Source organism: Bubalus bubalis, chromosome 14 (assembly GCF_019923935.1).
Source record: "Bubalus bubalis isolate 160015118507 breed Murrah chromosome 14, NDDB_SH_1, whole genome shotgun sequence".
Lineage (NCBI taxonomy): Eukaryota > Metazoa > Chordata > Mammalia > Artiodactyla > Bovidae > Bubalus > Bubalus bubalis.
In genome coordinates, this window is record NC_059170.1 from 12,315,574 (window position 1) to 12,331,255 (window position 15,682).

The following is a 15,682-nucleotide window of genomic DNA, read 5'->3' on the forward strand; positions in this document are numbered from 1 at the left end:
TTCAATGAAGCATGTGGGATCTGGTTCCCTGTGGTACCAGGAATCCAACCTGGGCCCTCTGCATTGGGAGCATGGAGTCTTAGCCACTGGACCACCAGGGGAGTCCCTGCTTCTTTAATTCCTGATATCTTGTCTTCAGCATTTTCCCTTGGCCCACTCCCTATTTATGTACATCGGGATTTGAGCCAGCTCACCCCTGCCCTGGCACACGGGCACTGGGAGGAAGAGTGGTGGGCCTGCTTCTTGCCCTCACGGAACTTTCCTTTCAACAGTGGAGACAGACGTTAAGCAACTAGTCACGGACTTAAATGTTTCATCACACATGTGACGAGGTTCCCAGGGGGTGAAAGAGTCTGCTGAGGAGGTAGGGAGTAGGGAGGGGTGGGAGTACTATGAGTCTCAGAGAAGCACCCTCGGAGGAAGTGGTCTGTGAGCAGAGTTCAGAAAGGTGCAGGCCACCCAGGGGGATGGCCCGTGCACAGACCCTTCACCACCGGCTCATCCTCTTTGTTCAGGGCTGACGGATCCCTGTGGGGCTTCTGCCAGGACCTTCCTGCCGCTGCAGGAACTCCGAACCCAGAAATCAACCTGAACTGGGCAGTCAGCCATGCGTGCAGTGGTCCCTTGGGAGGTCTTGAACATAGCTAATCAAAAATGATTTATGTCCACTTCAATTTCTTTTAACTTTTAATAAAGAATAATCAAAAGCTATTCTGTAGAGATTTCCAAAGAGGTACAAATATGGTCTTAAGAGAATCAATGGGCCAGATTTTAGCAAGTTGCTAAATGTCATGCTATTGAAGCAAGCAGTGTGACTAGAAAAGAATTTTCATCACGAATGAATTGTGGGAATTTCACCTAAATATTTTCTAGCCAGGAGATTTCTGGAGCAATTGGAGTAATTTTCAACTGGAAATGGTGGCCTAATTTTACATGGGTGTTTGCACGCACTCACGGCACTAGGAGCTCAAATCAGCACACAGGAGGCTTCCAGGATCTGAGTGTTAGAATACCTCCTGTAAAACAGGCGTAATGTCAGTTGCACAGTTTCCTCTTATTAAAGACAGTAATGTTTCCACTTCTGCCGATTATAAATCAATTGCAAGCCTGCATGCACTCCCTGTAATAATGACAGCCGTTTTTGCAGGCTGTGTCTTATCTCTTTGTGAAGAGAATAATGTCCTGACACAGGAGCAGAGACGATGGGGAATTGCAGAATGGCAAGGCCATTATAGCTACCTTGATAGCTAATCAGGTGATATGAAAACAGCAGAGTCTCCCTGGCATCAGGTGCTTTTCTTGTCTTCCTTTCTAGATAGTTCCTGAAGATAGAGGGGTTTTCGCCTGGGTGTGAAAGGAGGCACAAATGCCACAGGGTCAGAAATGCTTCGATTTAGGCCTTTGCAACCCCTGCTCTTGCAGAGTCTGTGCTCTCAGAACAAGCCGACTTATTCCATGTAACACAAAACAAATTAAGGGAAGGTGGAATTTGAATTGTTTTAAAAGAGAGAAACAGATGGAAGAGGCGAAAGGGAAAATGATTTCTAAAGGAATTATTGCTACAATGGGAGAGACATGGGTATAAAAATGGGATTAAGCAGGACTACCAGTGAGGCTACAAAAATGCCTTTGTTCAGCTTAGAACACACATGCCCTCCTGGGTGGATAGATTGGAAAAAGGTTCCCTCTCTGGGCAGGTGCAGCCCCAAGGAATATAGTGAGCAGACAGAGCCTTTGGGCAAAGGAAACAGGTAACTCTTCTCCAGGTGGATTTGGTCTGTCTGTGGTCACGACTCCTGCTTTGCCAATAGAGCAGCGTCTGGACTGGGGTGCCACACCTGTGGCCCCTGGCTTGACATCTTTGGTGTGGTGACCAGTCGCTCAACCTCAGGAAGTGGCCTGGATTTAATGAATGTTTACATGTTTCGTGGTATTATTTGGACCCTTGCTTAACAATGAAGGACTTAAGATGACATTAGCCTTCAAGTCTTGGAGATGTAGGACAAGGCCAGCAGACTCAGTGTCACTTTGGAACTTGTTATAAATGCAGATTATCTCGGACTTCCCTGGTGGTCCAATGGTTAAGGATCCATCTGCCAGTACAGGGGACACAGGTTTGATCCCTGATCCGGGAAGATTCCACTTGCCACGGAGCAACTAAGCCCACAACTAATGAGTCCACATGCCTAGAGGCCCTGCTCCTCTTTAAGAGAAGCCACAGCAATGAGAAGCCTGCTTACCACAACTAGAGAAAGCCTATGTGCAGCAAAGATGACGCAGCGCAGCCAAAAAATACATTTTTTTGAAAATTAAGTGCAGAATATCTAGCCTCACTCCTGACCTACTGAGTCACCTTGGAGGTGATTCTTAGCTTTGCTAACATTTGAGAGCCACTGCTTTAGACTGATAGAGTTGGGGTAAGAAAACCACCCAAGACTGGTAGCACATTGGCTATGGTGTCCCTTAATAATATATCCAGAAAGTCTGCTAGCCAGGAATTCAGGAAGATGTTTTGCCCCTCCCCACACAGATATTTCTGACTTTGAGACCCCCAAGGTTTCTAGAAAGCTAGGTATCTATCACATCGGTTCCCAAACTGTATTCTGTGGGGCAGTACTTTCCTGCAGGATGGCATGTGATGTTCTTTAAACAAGCAAATGAGTTTCTGCAGCACTGAATACTACCCTCCTCACAGTGTCGCAGGGTAACTGTGCACTGTCGTGTACTGGCCAGCAGCTGGCCGATGTGATTAAAGCCTCATTGTCTAGAATCAGATCACTTGGGTCCACATCCTAACTCCAGCATCATTCCGCAGAGTCTCGTAAGGTTTTGTTCCTCGTCCTATGGTTCATGGACCAGCATCATCGACAAGACTTGGAAACTTGCTGGAAATGAAGCATATCAAGGGATTTTCATGGTGGTCCAGTGGTTAAGACGCCACACTCCCATTGCAATGGGCCAGGGTTCGATTCCCGGTGAGGAAACTAGATCCTGCCCACCCAGACTAAAGATCCTTTGTGCTGCAACCAAGACCCAGCTCAGCCAAATAAATAAATTAAAAAAAAAAAAAAAGAATTATGTCAAGTAATTCAGCACAGACTCGAGGAATCAGAGTCTGTGTTTTTAATGAGATTCCCTAGGTGCTCTGTATGCACATTAATATGAGAAGTACTGTTCTAAATCATTCAAAAAACTATGATCATGGCATCTGGTCCTATCACGTCATGGCAAATAGATGGGGAAGCAATGGAAACAGTGACAGATTTTATTTTCTTGGACTCCAAAATCACTGCAGACAATGACTGCAGCCATGAAATTAAAAGGTGCTTGCTCCTTGGGAGAAAAACTATGATCAACCTAGACAGCATATTAAAAAGCAGAGACATTACTTTGCCAACAAAGGTCCATCTTTCCAGTAGTCATGTATGGATGTGAGAGTTGGACTATTAAAAAAAAAAAGCTGAGCGCAGAAGAATTGATGCTTTTGAACTGTGGTGTTGGAGAAGACTCCAACTTATTGGACAGCAAGGAGATCCAACCAGTCCATCCTAAAGGAAATCAGTCCTGAATATTCATTGGAAGGACTAATGTTGAAACTCCAATACTTTGGCCACCTGATGCAAAGAACTGACTCATTTGAAAAGACCCTGATGCTGGGAAAGATTGAAGGCAGGAGGAGAAGGGGACGACAGAGGATGAGATGGTTGGATGGCACCACCGAGTCAATGGACATGAGTTTGAGTAGACTCCGGGAGTTGGTGATGGACAGGGAGGCCTGGCATGCTGCAGTCCATGGGGTTGCAAAGATTCAGACACAACGTAGTGACTGAACAATGACAACAATTCTAAATCATGTCATTTGACCTCTCTCTGCCTCAGTTTCCTCATTTGAGAAATAGAAATATTCTTAGGACTTATTTCATGCTTTATCATGCATCAGAATCACCTAGAGGGTTTTTGAAAGCAAAAGTGTCCTTCCCCCACCCCCATAGTGTTCCTGGTTTATTAGGTCCAGTGTGGGGACAGAAAATTTGCATTTCTAGCAAGTTCCAGGGGCTGCTAATGCAGTGAGTCTGGGGACCATCCTTGGAGAACCACCACTCTAGATTATTCTAAGAGCATTGCTCATTCTCTGCTGACCATGTTTTCTTCCTTGAAGGATGCTATTTTAATACTTTATGTTTTGCCCTTTTTGCTGTTTTGTTGGAATCTTAGCACTGGCCTATAAATTCTTCTGGGCAGAAATTATACCTTCCACACTCCACACTCTCTTATTTTCTGTTTTGTTAAATAATGAGTACATTTCCAGTGTGATTAATAATAGAATGAGGGAAAGGGAAAAGACAACTCAGATTACCAACCCCAATAAACAGCCTCTGCAAATGTATAGCAGCCCTCGAATTCTCATTAAAATGAACATTTCTCCCAGGTTCCCAGGTCACATTGATGCTGCTAGTCTGCGCCCCACCATTTGAAAAGGACTTTTCCTAGGAACTTTAGGTGGATTAAGCATAGGCCACTTAACACAATGCCTGACACAGACTGAGCATTCAGCTATGTACATTAATGTGACTTCTACTTAATAAACATTCAGACGAATCCCATGCTTTGAACAAAATATTTATCAAACTCTGTTATGGAACTTTATTCACAGGGAATATATTGACTTTTCAGAGGAAGCAGTGTGTTATTGCAGGGGTGCTTGAGCTTCCCATGTTGTCAGTGTTCTATGGAAATCAATTCCTAGTCTCTCTCCTTTTAAAAAAATTTTTGAACATAGATTCAGGAGCAGACAACCAGCAAATCTCAAGGCAGTGGCTCATGGGCTTTCCAGAGACCCTATGGGAGGAGGGCATGGCAACCCACTCCAGTATTCTTACCTGAAGAATCCCACAGACAGAGGAGCCTGGCAGGCTACAGTCCATCGGGTCACAGAGAGTCGGACACGACTGAAGCAGCTTAGCATGCATGCTCATATAGAGTACTGGCGGAAGAGGCAGAGATAGGAAGGTGCTGGGTAGAATGGAGCAAAGTATGCTTTACGAGCCAGTGCCCCCAGACCATGCTTCTGTCTGGGGAACCCAACCTAAGACACTGTTTTGAGTGCCCACTGGGAAATTGATTCAGTTGAGTCATCGACTAGAAGATGATTCATTTTATAACAGATATAGCTCTCAAACACTTGCCACAAGAAGAGGTGTGCCTGGAACTTTCGGAGGAAGGGTGTACTTATGGATGAAAAATATTACAGGCGGCAAAAGAAGAGTTCCAACAAGACGAAGTGTAACATGGGCCTAAGGGTTTGGTAGAATTTTCCACAGGCTTAAGCGTGCACCATCTGTGTCCTGCACCTCTCTGGCTTTTCCCAGGACTTTGACTTCCCCTCACTGTCCTGCTCTTTCTGAGCATCCCAGCATCTGAATCCCTGTGCACTTACATGGCATTTAATGTCATGGCTGGAAAGCTTTACTCTCTCCCCTTGTCTCCGGGCTGTGGTTCACTTAAGGCTTTTGGCATCCCACCTGCGTCCACTCAAACCTATCCATTGCCTGGGGGCTGAGGTTTCTGAGTCCTTTCCTGCACCATAAAATTTCCCTTTGTTTTCTCCCCTTTTCTTCTCTGCCTCTGTCTGGGGCTGACAGTGGCTGGTACTTGTGCTTCTTACTCATCCTCTCTGCTTTAAATCCCTTCTCCGTGTTGCCCCAGCATTCTGGCCTCTGAGCCTCTCACCATCCCTGGTCTTCTGGAAGCCCTTGCGATCTCTGCCTCGGGGCTCCTCCTGGGTGACTGCTCAGTCGCCTTGACCTTGAGCCTCTGCTTGCCCTTGCATGTGGGCTCATCTCTCTGAACCTCACCTCCACGGCTCCTTGCCCCGGTCCATCACAGCGCTGTTGCCTTTCATGGCTCTGGGCCCTCAGCTCGTCCCTGTCTGGCTGTTGCCTGCTCCCAATATGACAAATGTGATTATCAAAAGGCCTGTTTTTCCAGAGATTTTATAAGACAACCCACAATTTCTTATTATTTCACGGGAGGAAGCCTGGTGGTTTCAGGAGCTAAACAGAAAAAATGTAAATGGTTCAAGGGGATGCACTTAATCCTCGCTGGAATCTGACATCATTAAGAAGAAAAGTGAAATAATCCTGGAGGAGACATCAACATAAGATTTAAACTTGAAAAAATTAATATTTTTGCACTTAATTAGTCCTTTGTTGTTTGTGTTAATTCCTTATTACTGATGTAACAAGTTCTGCAAACTGAGTGGATTGAAACAACCCAGAAATGGGTCTTACGGGCTAAAATCAAGGTGTCAGTGGGCTGTGCTCCTTCTGGAGGTTCCAGGGGAGAATCTCTCCCCTTACCATTCCCAGCTTCTGGGGGCCACCCCGCCCTGCATTCCTTGGCTCATGGTTCCTTCCTTCATCTTAAGGTGGTCACATCACTCTGACCTCTGCCTCTGTCGCCACGTCTCTTTCTCTGACTTTGACCATCCAGCCTTCCTCTTCTGCATATAAGTCCTTTTGTTTGATTCGGAATCTCTCTCCATCTCAACATCCGTAATCACATCTTCAGAGTCCCTTTTACTATGTAAAGTGATGTATCTGCAGGCTCTAAGGATTAGAACATAGACATCTTTGAAGGGCTGTTATCCACTTTACCCCACTTCACCTCTAATTTCATGGTTAATTTAGAGCAGCGATCCCCCAGCTTTTAGGCACCAACGACTAGTTTTGTGAAAAGCAATTTTTTCCATAGACCTTGGGGCTGGGGGTGTGGTTTCAGGATGATTTAAGCACATTCCATCTATTGTGCACTCTATTTCTATTATTATTAGATCAGTTTCACTTCAGATCATCGGGCATTAGATCCCAGAGGTTGGGGACCCTTGAATTAGAGAGTTCCACTGACACCAGAATATGCTTCTGGTTGAATGTTTCCCATGCCTTCTCATTTATTTGTCACGATAACTCCATAAAGCAAGCCCCAGTATCAGATCCATGGTTTAAAGGAGGAGCTGAAGGCCAGAGAAATGAAGTTGCCTGCCTGAGTTTGCACAAATGGTATTCACTTGCACTTCTTTTCCTATCAGTTATTGTAACTTGCTACTGTGAAACAGGGACTTTTTCATACCCAGAATATCACATCTAAGATTCAGGATGGTAAAGACAAAAATGTTGGATTAAAAATGTTGATTCTAGAAATGTTTATCAAGTCAAGAGGCATCAGGGCATGGTGCTGGAGATGAAAAGACCAAAGTCCTGCCCTTGGGCAGCTCACAGTCTATTGAGGGAAACATTTGTTGGAAAAATTGCATGGCAAGTTTGCACCATACATAGGAGAGTGAGGAGCTTTCGAGAAGGTGATGTGACAGTCAAGGGCACTTACTGGAGATGCCAATGAGCCGCACCTGGGCTTAAAGGCAGCAAGAGTATCTCCAGGCAGACAGGAGGCTTCAGGCAGTGGAAGCAGCATATGCCAAGGAGGAGAGGTGTTGAAAAGCCCCCATCCACACTGTGCTGGGGGACAGATTGGTCCATGTAGGGGGCATGCAGGACCTGTGGCTGGGGTACCAGCACGCCAGCTGTTTATTGCCACTTTGTGGGCTATGTTTTCACTGACTTACCTGAGTCTGCTCTTGGGGATACCCTGTGGGTTTTGCTTAAGAGATGAACAAAAATGGAAGGAAGTTTAAAGGGCTAAGTGCCAACCTTATATGCAGATGAGCAAGGAGCCAAGGTGTTTATAAGGGGCTGTGCCCTCTCTTCCTATGGGCAGGCAGCTGCCCTCTCACATCAGCTCCCTAGCAAAGTTTATTCTTGAATCATGTCACCTACTGATACCAGCAATGGAGACTCATTATGGAAAGTCATGGGCCCCGGGAGTGTGGGGGTGGGTGGAGCTTCCACGCTGGGAGCCTGTGATACTATGATTTCTCCCTCCTTTCCTCTGTCCTGCAGCAATGGAATGGAAGGGACACGGCCCTCATGGTCACCCGTGTGGTCAACCACAGGCGTTTCTCGGCAACAGTCAGTGTGGCAGACACGACCCAGCGGAGTGTGAGCAAGTATCGCTGTGTGATCCGCTCTGATGGTGGCTCTGGTGTGTCCAACTACGCCGAGCTGATCGTGAAAGGTGAGTGCCGTCACTCACGTGGTTGGTCTCATAGGGATCCTTTGGCCCCAAGCTTGCATGGTGGGAAGAGCTAAGACTACTGTTTTCTTATCTGTGGTTCCTTCACTCATTCCATAGAATGAAACAGCTTTAAATTCTCCCCATCAACCCACTTCAAAAAAAATAATAAAGTTACTGTAAAATCATGCAATATTTCACTGTCATTCAAAGTTGAGTCTTAGATCTGTACATGAAAGCTTATGGGATGGATGACATGGAAGGCATCTCCAAATTTGGCTTTTTTTTTTTTTTTTTTTTGCATTTAAATTTAGAGTGAGCCAATGTCCTTGTGCTTGGGTGGCATTCTGTTACAGTGATCGAGAAAACAATTGTTTCTAAGGGATATTTTATTGAAAACTCGACATAGTGACAATATTTTAGAAGGACTTTTGAAATAAATTACCCCCACCCTACTGACTTTGAATCAATTTTTTCCCAGTTTTCTTGTTCACCTTGAGGAATCTTTGATGTATTTTTCCATGAAAATATGTACATTCTCCCTTTTCTGCTCTTTCAAGGAGCCGGATATTCCATTCATTTTAAAAAGACTCCGTAATCTTTGTTACAGTGGTTAATGGTTGTGTGCTGTTTCATCAGGTTCATCATAATCATCCTATTTTAAAAATCTCTGTCATCATTTAGATAATTCCAGGTGTTTTTGTTTTTATCTTTCCTTTGTGCGTGCAACAATTAACACCTCAATTGAGTTCTTCCGAAGAGAATATTTTTATTCTACTAGACCAGATTATTTCCTTGGATAAATTCCCTAGAGGTAGAGTTGTTAGGCCAGAGAGTATGAGCATCTTTATGGATTTTTCTTTGTGTTGCAATATTGCTTTTGAAAAAAAAAAAGGTTGACAGCTTATACTGGAAACCAGCAGTGTATGGATGCTCTCATTTTCCAGTGTTATGTTCTCCAGGTAAAATTTTAATATAACATAATTTAGTGAATGAAATAGTGGAGCTGTTCATCTTAATGCTAGCTGCAGAATGATACCCAGTGTGTTTGAAGATAGAAGCATTGTTCAACCCCCGAGAAGGCTCCTGAGTTGGTTCCCTTGGTCAAAGGGTGGGTTGGTGTGGAACCTTGACCTCTCTTTGCCTGCCTATGTAATGATTACCTTTCCTGGGTGAGTCTGCCATCTGAGATTCTCTCTCCTGCGCTGTCCTGACTCCAGATGGATATTCACATGGCTGCCCCTTTGTCATTCATCAGATCTCAGCTTGACTGTCAACATGCCATCTTCTCTGAGAGAATTACCCTCTCCTAGCTCCCTGCCATTCTCACGGTCACATTCTATCACATCGCTTTGTTTCTTTTCCACTCTTCACATTTCCAAATTCTATATTTTTCTTCATTTTCTTGGCAGTTTTGTGCCCCCTTTAGGATATAAGCTCAGCAGAGTTTGGGCCATCTTCCTTGTGTCTCATGGTTCACGGTCAGCTCCCTAAGCTTCACAGAGTGCCTGGCATGCGTGCTGAGCGTGCTAAGCCATCTGAGATCACCAACATTCCATGGTTTTGCCCTGCACGATCAGTTGTTTCATTCGACTCAACGTTAAAATGTTTGTTGAGTGGTGGATCAGTGAATGAGTTATTGGCCTCAGCAGGAATTCATCTCATTGTTGGAATTCTGTGAACACTTAAGATGAAGATCAACAAATTGAGTAGTTATGAACAGAACAACTAACAGGAAAAAAAAATCATCTTTAAACTAGTTTACATTGAGTGCCAATATATATCAAAGAAACTATCATTTTGATCCTGTTAGGCCCGTTTCTTGACTTTTTGGTGCTGTATGGCAGAAAAGTGAAGAGGAACTCAAAAGCTTCTTGATGAAAGTGAAAGAGGAGAGTGAAAAAGTTGGCTTAAAGCTCAACATTCAGAAAACGAAGATCATGGCATCTGGTCCCATCACTTCATGGGAAATAGATGGGGAAACAGTGGAAACAGTGTCAGACTTTATTTTTTGGGGCTCCAAAATCACTGCAGATGGTGACTGCAGCCATGAAATTAAAACACGCTTACTCCTTGGAAGAAAAGTTATGACCAACCTAGATAGCATATTCAAAAGCAGAGACATTACTTTGCCAACAAAGGTCCGTCTAGTCAAGGCTATGGTTTTTCCTGTGGTCATGTATGGATGTGAGAGTTGGACTGTGAAGAAAGCTTAGCACCGAAGAATTGATGCCTTTGAACTGTGGTGTTGGAGAAGACTCTTGAGAGTCCCTTGGCCTGCAAGGAGATCCAACCAGTCCATTCTGAAGGAGATCAGCCCTGGGATTTCTTTGGAAGGAATGATGCTAAAGCTGAAACTCCAGAACTTTGGCCACCTCATGTGAAGAGTTGACTCATTGGAAAAGACTCTGATGCTGGGAGGGGTTGGGGGTAGGAGGAGAAAGGGACAACAGAGGATGAGATGGCTGGATGGCATCACTGACTCGATGGACGTGAGTCTGAGTGAACTCCGGGAGTTGGTGATGGACAGGGAGGCCTGGCGTGCTGCGATTCATGGGGTCACAAAGAGTCGGACATGACAGAGCGACTGAACTGAACTGAACTGAAGGTTGATCTATGTGATAAAGTGGCCTTTTCAGGTCTTTCCTATAGTCAGTGAATATGTTACTTCTGAGCTGTGCTTTCTGGACACTCTCTATACCTGTTGTACGGTGATATCCCACACAGCAATGAAAGCCTCCCTCCCCATCCTGAGAATGGACTGTGTTTTCTCCTGTTGTCCTGGTCTCACTAGCACCTTGCCGTGCTTGGCACAGTGTTGGTGATGAGTGGATTGGATGAATGACTACTGGGGCTAGTGTCGGGCTCTGAACTGTTCACATGCAGACAAATGGAGTCAGACACTCCATTTCGTCTTTCCTTAGGTCCCCAGGTGTGAAGAAGGAGGTGTGGGGCCAAATGCAGAGGCCTCTTGGACAAAGGATGTGGTTTCCATGGTGAAGCATCATGGCTTTTGTTTGGAGGGGTGGCCAGGGTGTCCTGGGGCTGTGGTTTGTCCTTTGCTGGCTGTGTTCCTTGGGCTTGAGTTTAGCCTGGAGGGGGTAGTACCCTGATACAATCCAGGAGCTGTGGATCTGCTCTGCCCCCTTCCCTGTAGCCCTCACCGGTCCATTTTAAGGGGTGCACTGGGTGACCTCCTTCAGAAGTCTCCTTCACGGTGGGTGAAGTTAAGTTTGTGCTCCTGGTAATGGATCCTGTTTTGTTGCACCTTATTGAAATCCTTAATGGAATATCGCATTTTCTTAGTGCCCGTTTTTCTTCCCTGTTGCACTTCTTCTCTTTTTACATTCACTTGGGGGTCAGCTAGAAACTAGACCCCTTGAATGTAGAAGTCCCTTTACATTCATGATCTTATTTAGTCCTGACTGTGGCTCTGCACCTTGGTTTTATTTTAATTCATTTTACAGCTGTAGGAACGAACATCCACAGCCAGGTTGAGATACAGAGACAGGTCCTTAGGGGCAGAGCGGGGGTTGGCCCAGGGGCTGGATCATGCTATTTAGGCCTCACCTGGAGGGCCCGAGGCTTGTGGCCTTGTCAGCATCTGGTAGCATCATGTCCTGAACAGTGTCAAAAACATCCAGACAGCAGGCTGGGCTCATAGCAGGGGTCCCTTGACCTGTTGCTAAGTTGCGTTTTTAACTCATGCATCACACTTCCGCTGTTCCCTTCCTGTCTGGAGTGGGATACCAACTGCCAGATTCCAGAAATGGATTTAACCCTTCCCTACACACACACGCATACACACACACAGACACACACACAGGACTTCCCTTATGGTCCAGTGGCTAAGACTGTACTTCCAATGCAGGGGACCTGGGTTCAATCCCTGATTTTATTTTCTTAGGCTCACTGTGGATGGTGAGCCCCCAAATCACTGTGAATGGTGACTGCAGCCATGAAATTAAAGACACTTGCTCCTTGGAAGAAAAGCAATGACAAACCTAGACAGCGTATTAAAAAGCAGAGACATCACTTTGCTGGCAGAGATCTGTATAGTCAAAGCTATGGTTTTCCCAGTAGTCACGTATGGATGTGAGAGTTGGACCATCAAGAAGGCTGAGCACCAAAGAATTGATGCTTTTGAACTGTGATGCTGGAGAAGACTCTTGAGAGTCCAAGGGACTGAACGGAGATCCAACCAGTCCATCCTAAAGGAAATCAGCCCTGAATATTCACTGGAAGGACTGATGCTGAAGCTCCAATACTTTGGCCACCTGATGGGAAGAACTGACTCATTGGGAAAGACCCTGATGCTGGGAAAGATTGAAAGCAGGAAGAGAAGGGGATGACAGAGGATGAGATGTTTGGATGGCATCACCGACTCGATGGACATGAGTTTGAGCAAGCTCCAGGAGTTGGTGATGGACAGGGAAGCCTGACGTGCTACAGTCCATGGAGTCATGAAGAATAGGACACCAGTGAGTGACTGAACTGAACTGAACTGAACTGAGATAGATGGGGCAGGACACTTGTCCCAGGTTGCAATCTTGTTCCCATATCTGTGGCCCTGGAGAGATCCTTTGAGGCTTCCTATGCAGAGTGGGGATGGGTGCTTCCCTCATGTGCAGAACATACAGGAGGGAATATTAAAGTGGGGGTCATAGGATTTCCCTGGTGGTCCAGTGGTTGGGGCTCTGTGCTTCCCCTGCAGGGGCACAGATGCAGCCCCTGATTGGGGAAATAAGATCCCACCTGCTGCACAGCACAGCCAGAATTTTGTACATTTTTTTTAAATGGGGCCCAACATGTAGGCTTGGGAACATTTGGGTCCTGGAGTCCCACTACATCAGTCTCCCCAGATTCCTCCTCTATCCACCACCAGTGAGCCAGGGATCTGGAACAAAAGAAAAGTTTCTGGTCCTGCTTGTGCTCGGCCTCCTGACCTCATGGGCCCACTCCGCCTGGCATCACTCATTTGGAACTCAGGCCATGCAGGGGTTGGGAGGTCATAGGACCCCTCAGCTCCCGAGGGTGCCAGGAGCCGGAGGGCCCTCTGATGCTGTCTGTGGCAGGTGCTTGTGCTGGGCCAAGCTGTGGAGGGCGGGGACCTCTGTCTCCATTTCTGTCTCTGTCTCTCCCTAGGCAGGTGTGTTTATGGCTGGCTTGTGGCTCGTTTACTGTCCTGGGACTGTGAGCATCGGTGCTTCAGAAAACACCACCTCATTTGAGTGTAGGCAATACAAAATTTTCAGGGCAACACACAGATTAAAATGCAAGCAAATTGGAATTACTTCATTCCAAAGAGCTGTTTATTGAGTTGTGATAATGTACCTGGGTATACATTGGATTACTCTGTAATTGAGGTTTCACTCAATTGACAATCTGGCCCCTCAACCTACCTGTTCCAGACCACTGCTCATAAATGCACTAATTTGCTGTCTGTTTCTGGGTTTCCTAAAGTCTTTGATTTCAAGGTATTTTAGCTTATCCCAAGGGCTTAGGTTTCCTCAAATATGCAGATGTGGTCTTGATGACAATTTTCTAACTCATAAAAATTTTGTCGGTGGTGGTTTTTTAAAATTTGTTTTCTAACTCCATTTAACAACCTACCATGGTTTCAGAACTTCTTATCAATATACAGATTAGTTCCTCAAAGAAATCCAGTACTGGTGCTGAGAGTCAGATGTTCGGATTTAAGTCCCTTGTGACTTTCTATCAAGGCAGCTGGGCAGGGTCAAGAGTATAGATTTTGTGTGTGGATGTCAGCATCCCAAGTTTCAATCTCAGACCTGGCCCCAGCTCTCTGTGTCTTCAGGGAAATTACATATTTACTTTGATTCTCAGGTTCCTCATCTGTTCAATGGGGACAGATATAGCTAGTTGGATCCTTATTAGAGGGAGAAAATATATGTATAGCTCTTAGTACAAAATAGACACCCACCCAGTCATATCTCCGCTTTTTCATACTGTTCATGTTCCTGGGTTTCTCACAGTAAGAATATGGGAGTGGTTTGCCATTCCCTCCTTCTTTGGACCCTGGTGCTGGGAAAGACTGAAGGCAAAAGGAGAAGAGGGTGGCAGAGGATGAGATGGTTAAATAGCATCATGGACTCTATGGACAGGAATTTGAGCAAACTCTGGGAGACAGTGAAGGACAGGGAAGCCTGGTGTGCTGCAGTCCGTGGGGTCGCAAAGAGTTGGACACGACTTGTCGACTGAACAACAATAGTTATATCTGTAATTATCGATAATCATATTTTACTGTATTCAAGGAGATATTGATCAAATATCAATACACTGGCTACTTTTCCTTGTTCTGCTTCTTGTACTATGGTAATTTAAACTTAATCACCTTAAGGTCTCTTTTCTCTGGAACAACATTAGGGAATGGGATTGGGGTCATCAAACACAGCCCACTGGTCCAAGTTGGTTGCAGAGATGCTTTACTTAGGTTGCACTGTCTTTTTTTTTCTTTTAACATTTTGTTCCAATCCTTAAATTCTTCTTGAAGTTGCGTCGGTTTGGCCACACTGAGCCTGCATTTTAGCATGGCAGCAGTGGGCTGGTATGGCTGCCCTGTTCTGGGACCTCCACAGTTCACCCCTGCCCTGATTTGGCCCACTTTGCTCACCTCACTAGGCTTGCTCCTGTAGGCCTTTGAGTTTACAGCCTGTGGCTTAAAGATTACTTGACTGGAGTAGTTGACTTGTCCTTATTGTTAAGAGCTTATGGAACCCCAACCATGTGTCAAGTAGTGTGACAAGTCATGGTCGAGTAGGAAGAATCATAAAGACTTATAACACATGGCTTTCTAGTTGGGTCAGGTGCCTACTGTACTATCTTACCAAGCCTGTAAGTGGCCATACGATACATGTGCTGTAGTATCCCCCTTTTACACATGAGGGCATGGAGGATCAGAGAGGTTAGGCAATCATCCCAAGGCCACACAGCTTATATGTGGCAGAGTTGGGATTCCAGCCCATGCCTGCCTGTGCCACATAGATCCTGTTCTTTCTTCTATACCACATTTCTTAGAAAATCCAACATGATAGACCCTGTAATCAGGTGTGAGCTGAGGAAATATATACAAAAGATACAACAGCTAATGCAATTCGGGAAAGCATCTTTAGCCTTCCGAGGTGACCAAGGCTGCTGCCTCCTGTCCCATCCGTGAGAGCAGCCCAGGAGGACCACTACACACCCAGAGAAGAAACAAAGACAGTAACCACTCTGAGCATTCAGCTTGGGCAGCACTGGAGCAAAGTTGCCTTCCTAATCAGACTCCGAGCATCCATATCTGTTCTCTGCCAGTCTTCAGAGGCAGAGGGGAGCTGGGAGCTGTATGGTGCGGTGGTCAGAGAGCCGGGGCTGGAATCTGGCCTCTGCCCTGTAAACTCCACTGCTTAAGCCTGCCTGGAGGCCCACCACCCCTACCATCTCACCTGTCCACACCCTAGACCAAGAGGTGGCAAACCTTTCCTACACAGGGCATGGTTGTCAACGTTTTCATCTTTATGGGCCACCCAGGCTCTGTTTTAACTACTCGACTCTG

The 15,682-nt window shown here is 45.7% G+C and overlaps 1 protein-coding gene across 12 annotated transcripts in view; it reads left to right on the plus strand.

Moving 5' to 3' along the window:
- The window catches only part of PTPRT (protein tyrosine phosphatase receptor type T), a 1,155,381-nt gene that overhangs the window by 453,524 nt on the left and 686,175 nt on the right, over nucleotides 1–15,682 (plus strand). For all 12 annotated transcript variants that reach the window (XM_044927640.2, XM_044927642.2, XM_044927641.2 and 9 more), the window contains exon 6: nucleotides 7,956–8,130. In XM_044927640.2, coding sequence (XP_044783575.2) covers nucleotides 7,956–8,130 — 175 coding nt within the window. The remainder of the gene's footprint in view (nucleotides 1–7,955; nucleotides 8,131–15,682) is intronic.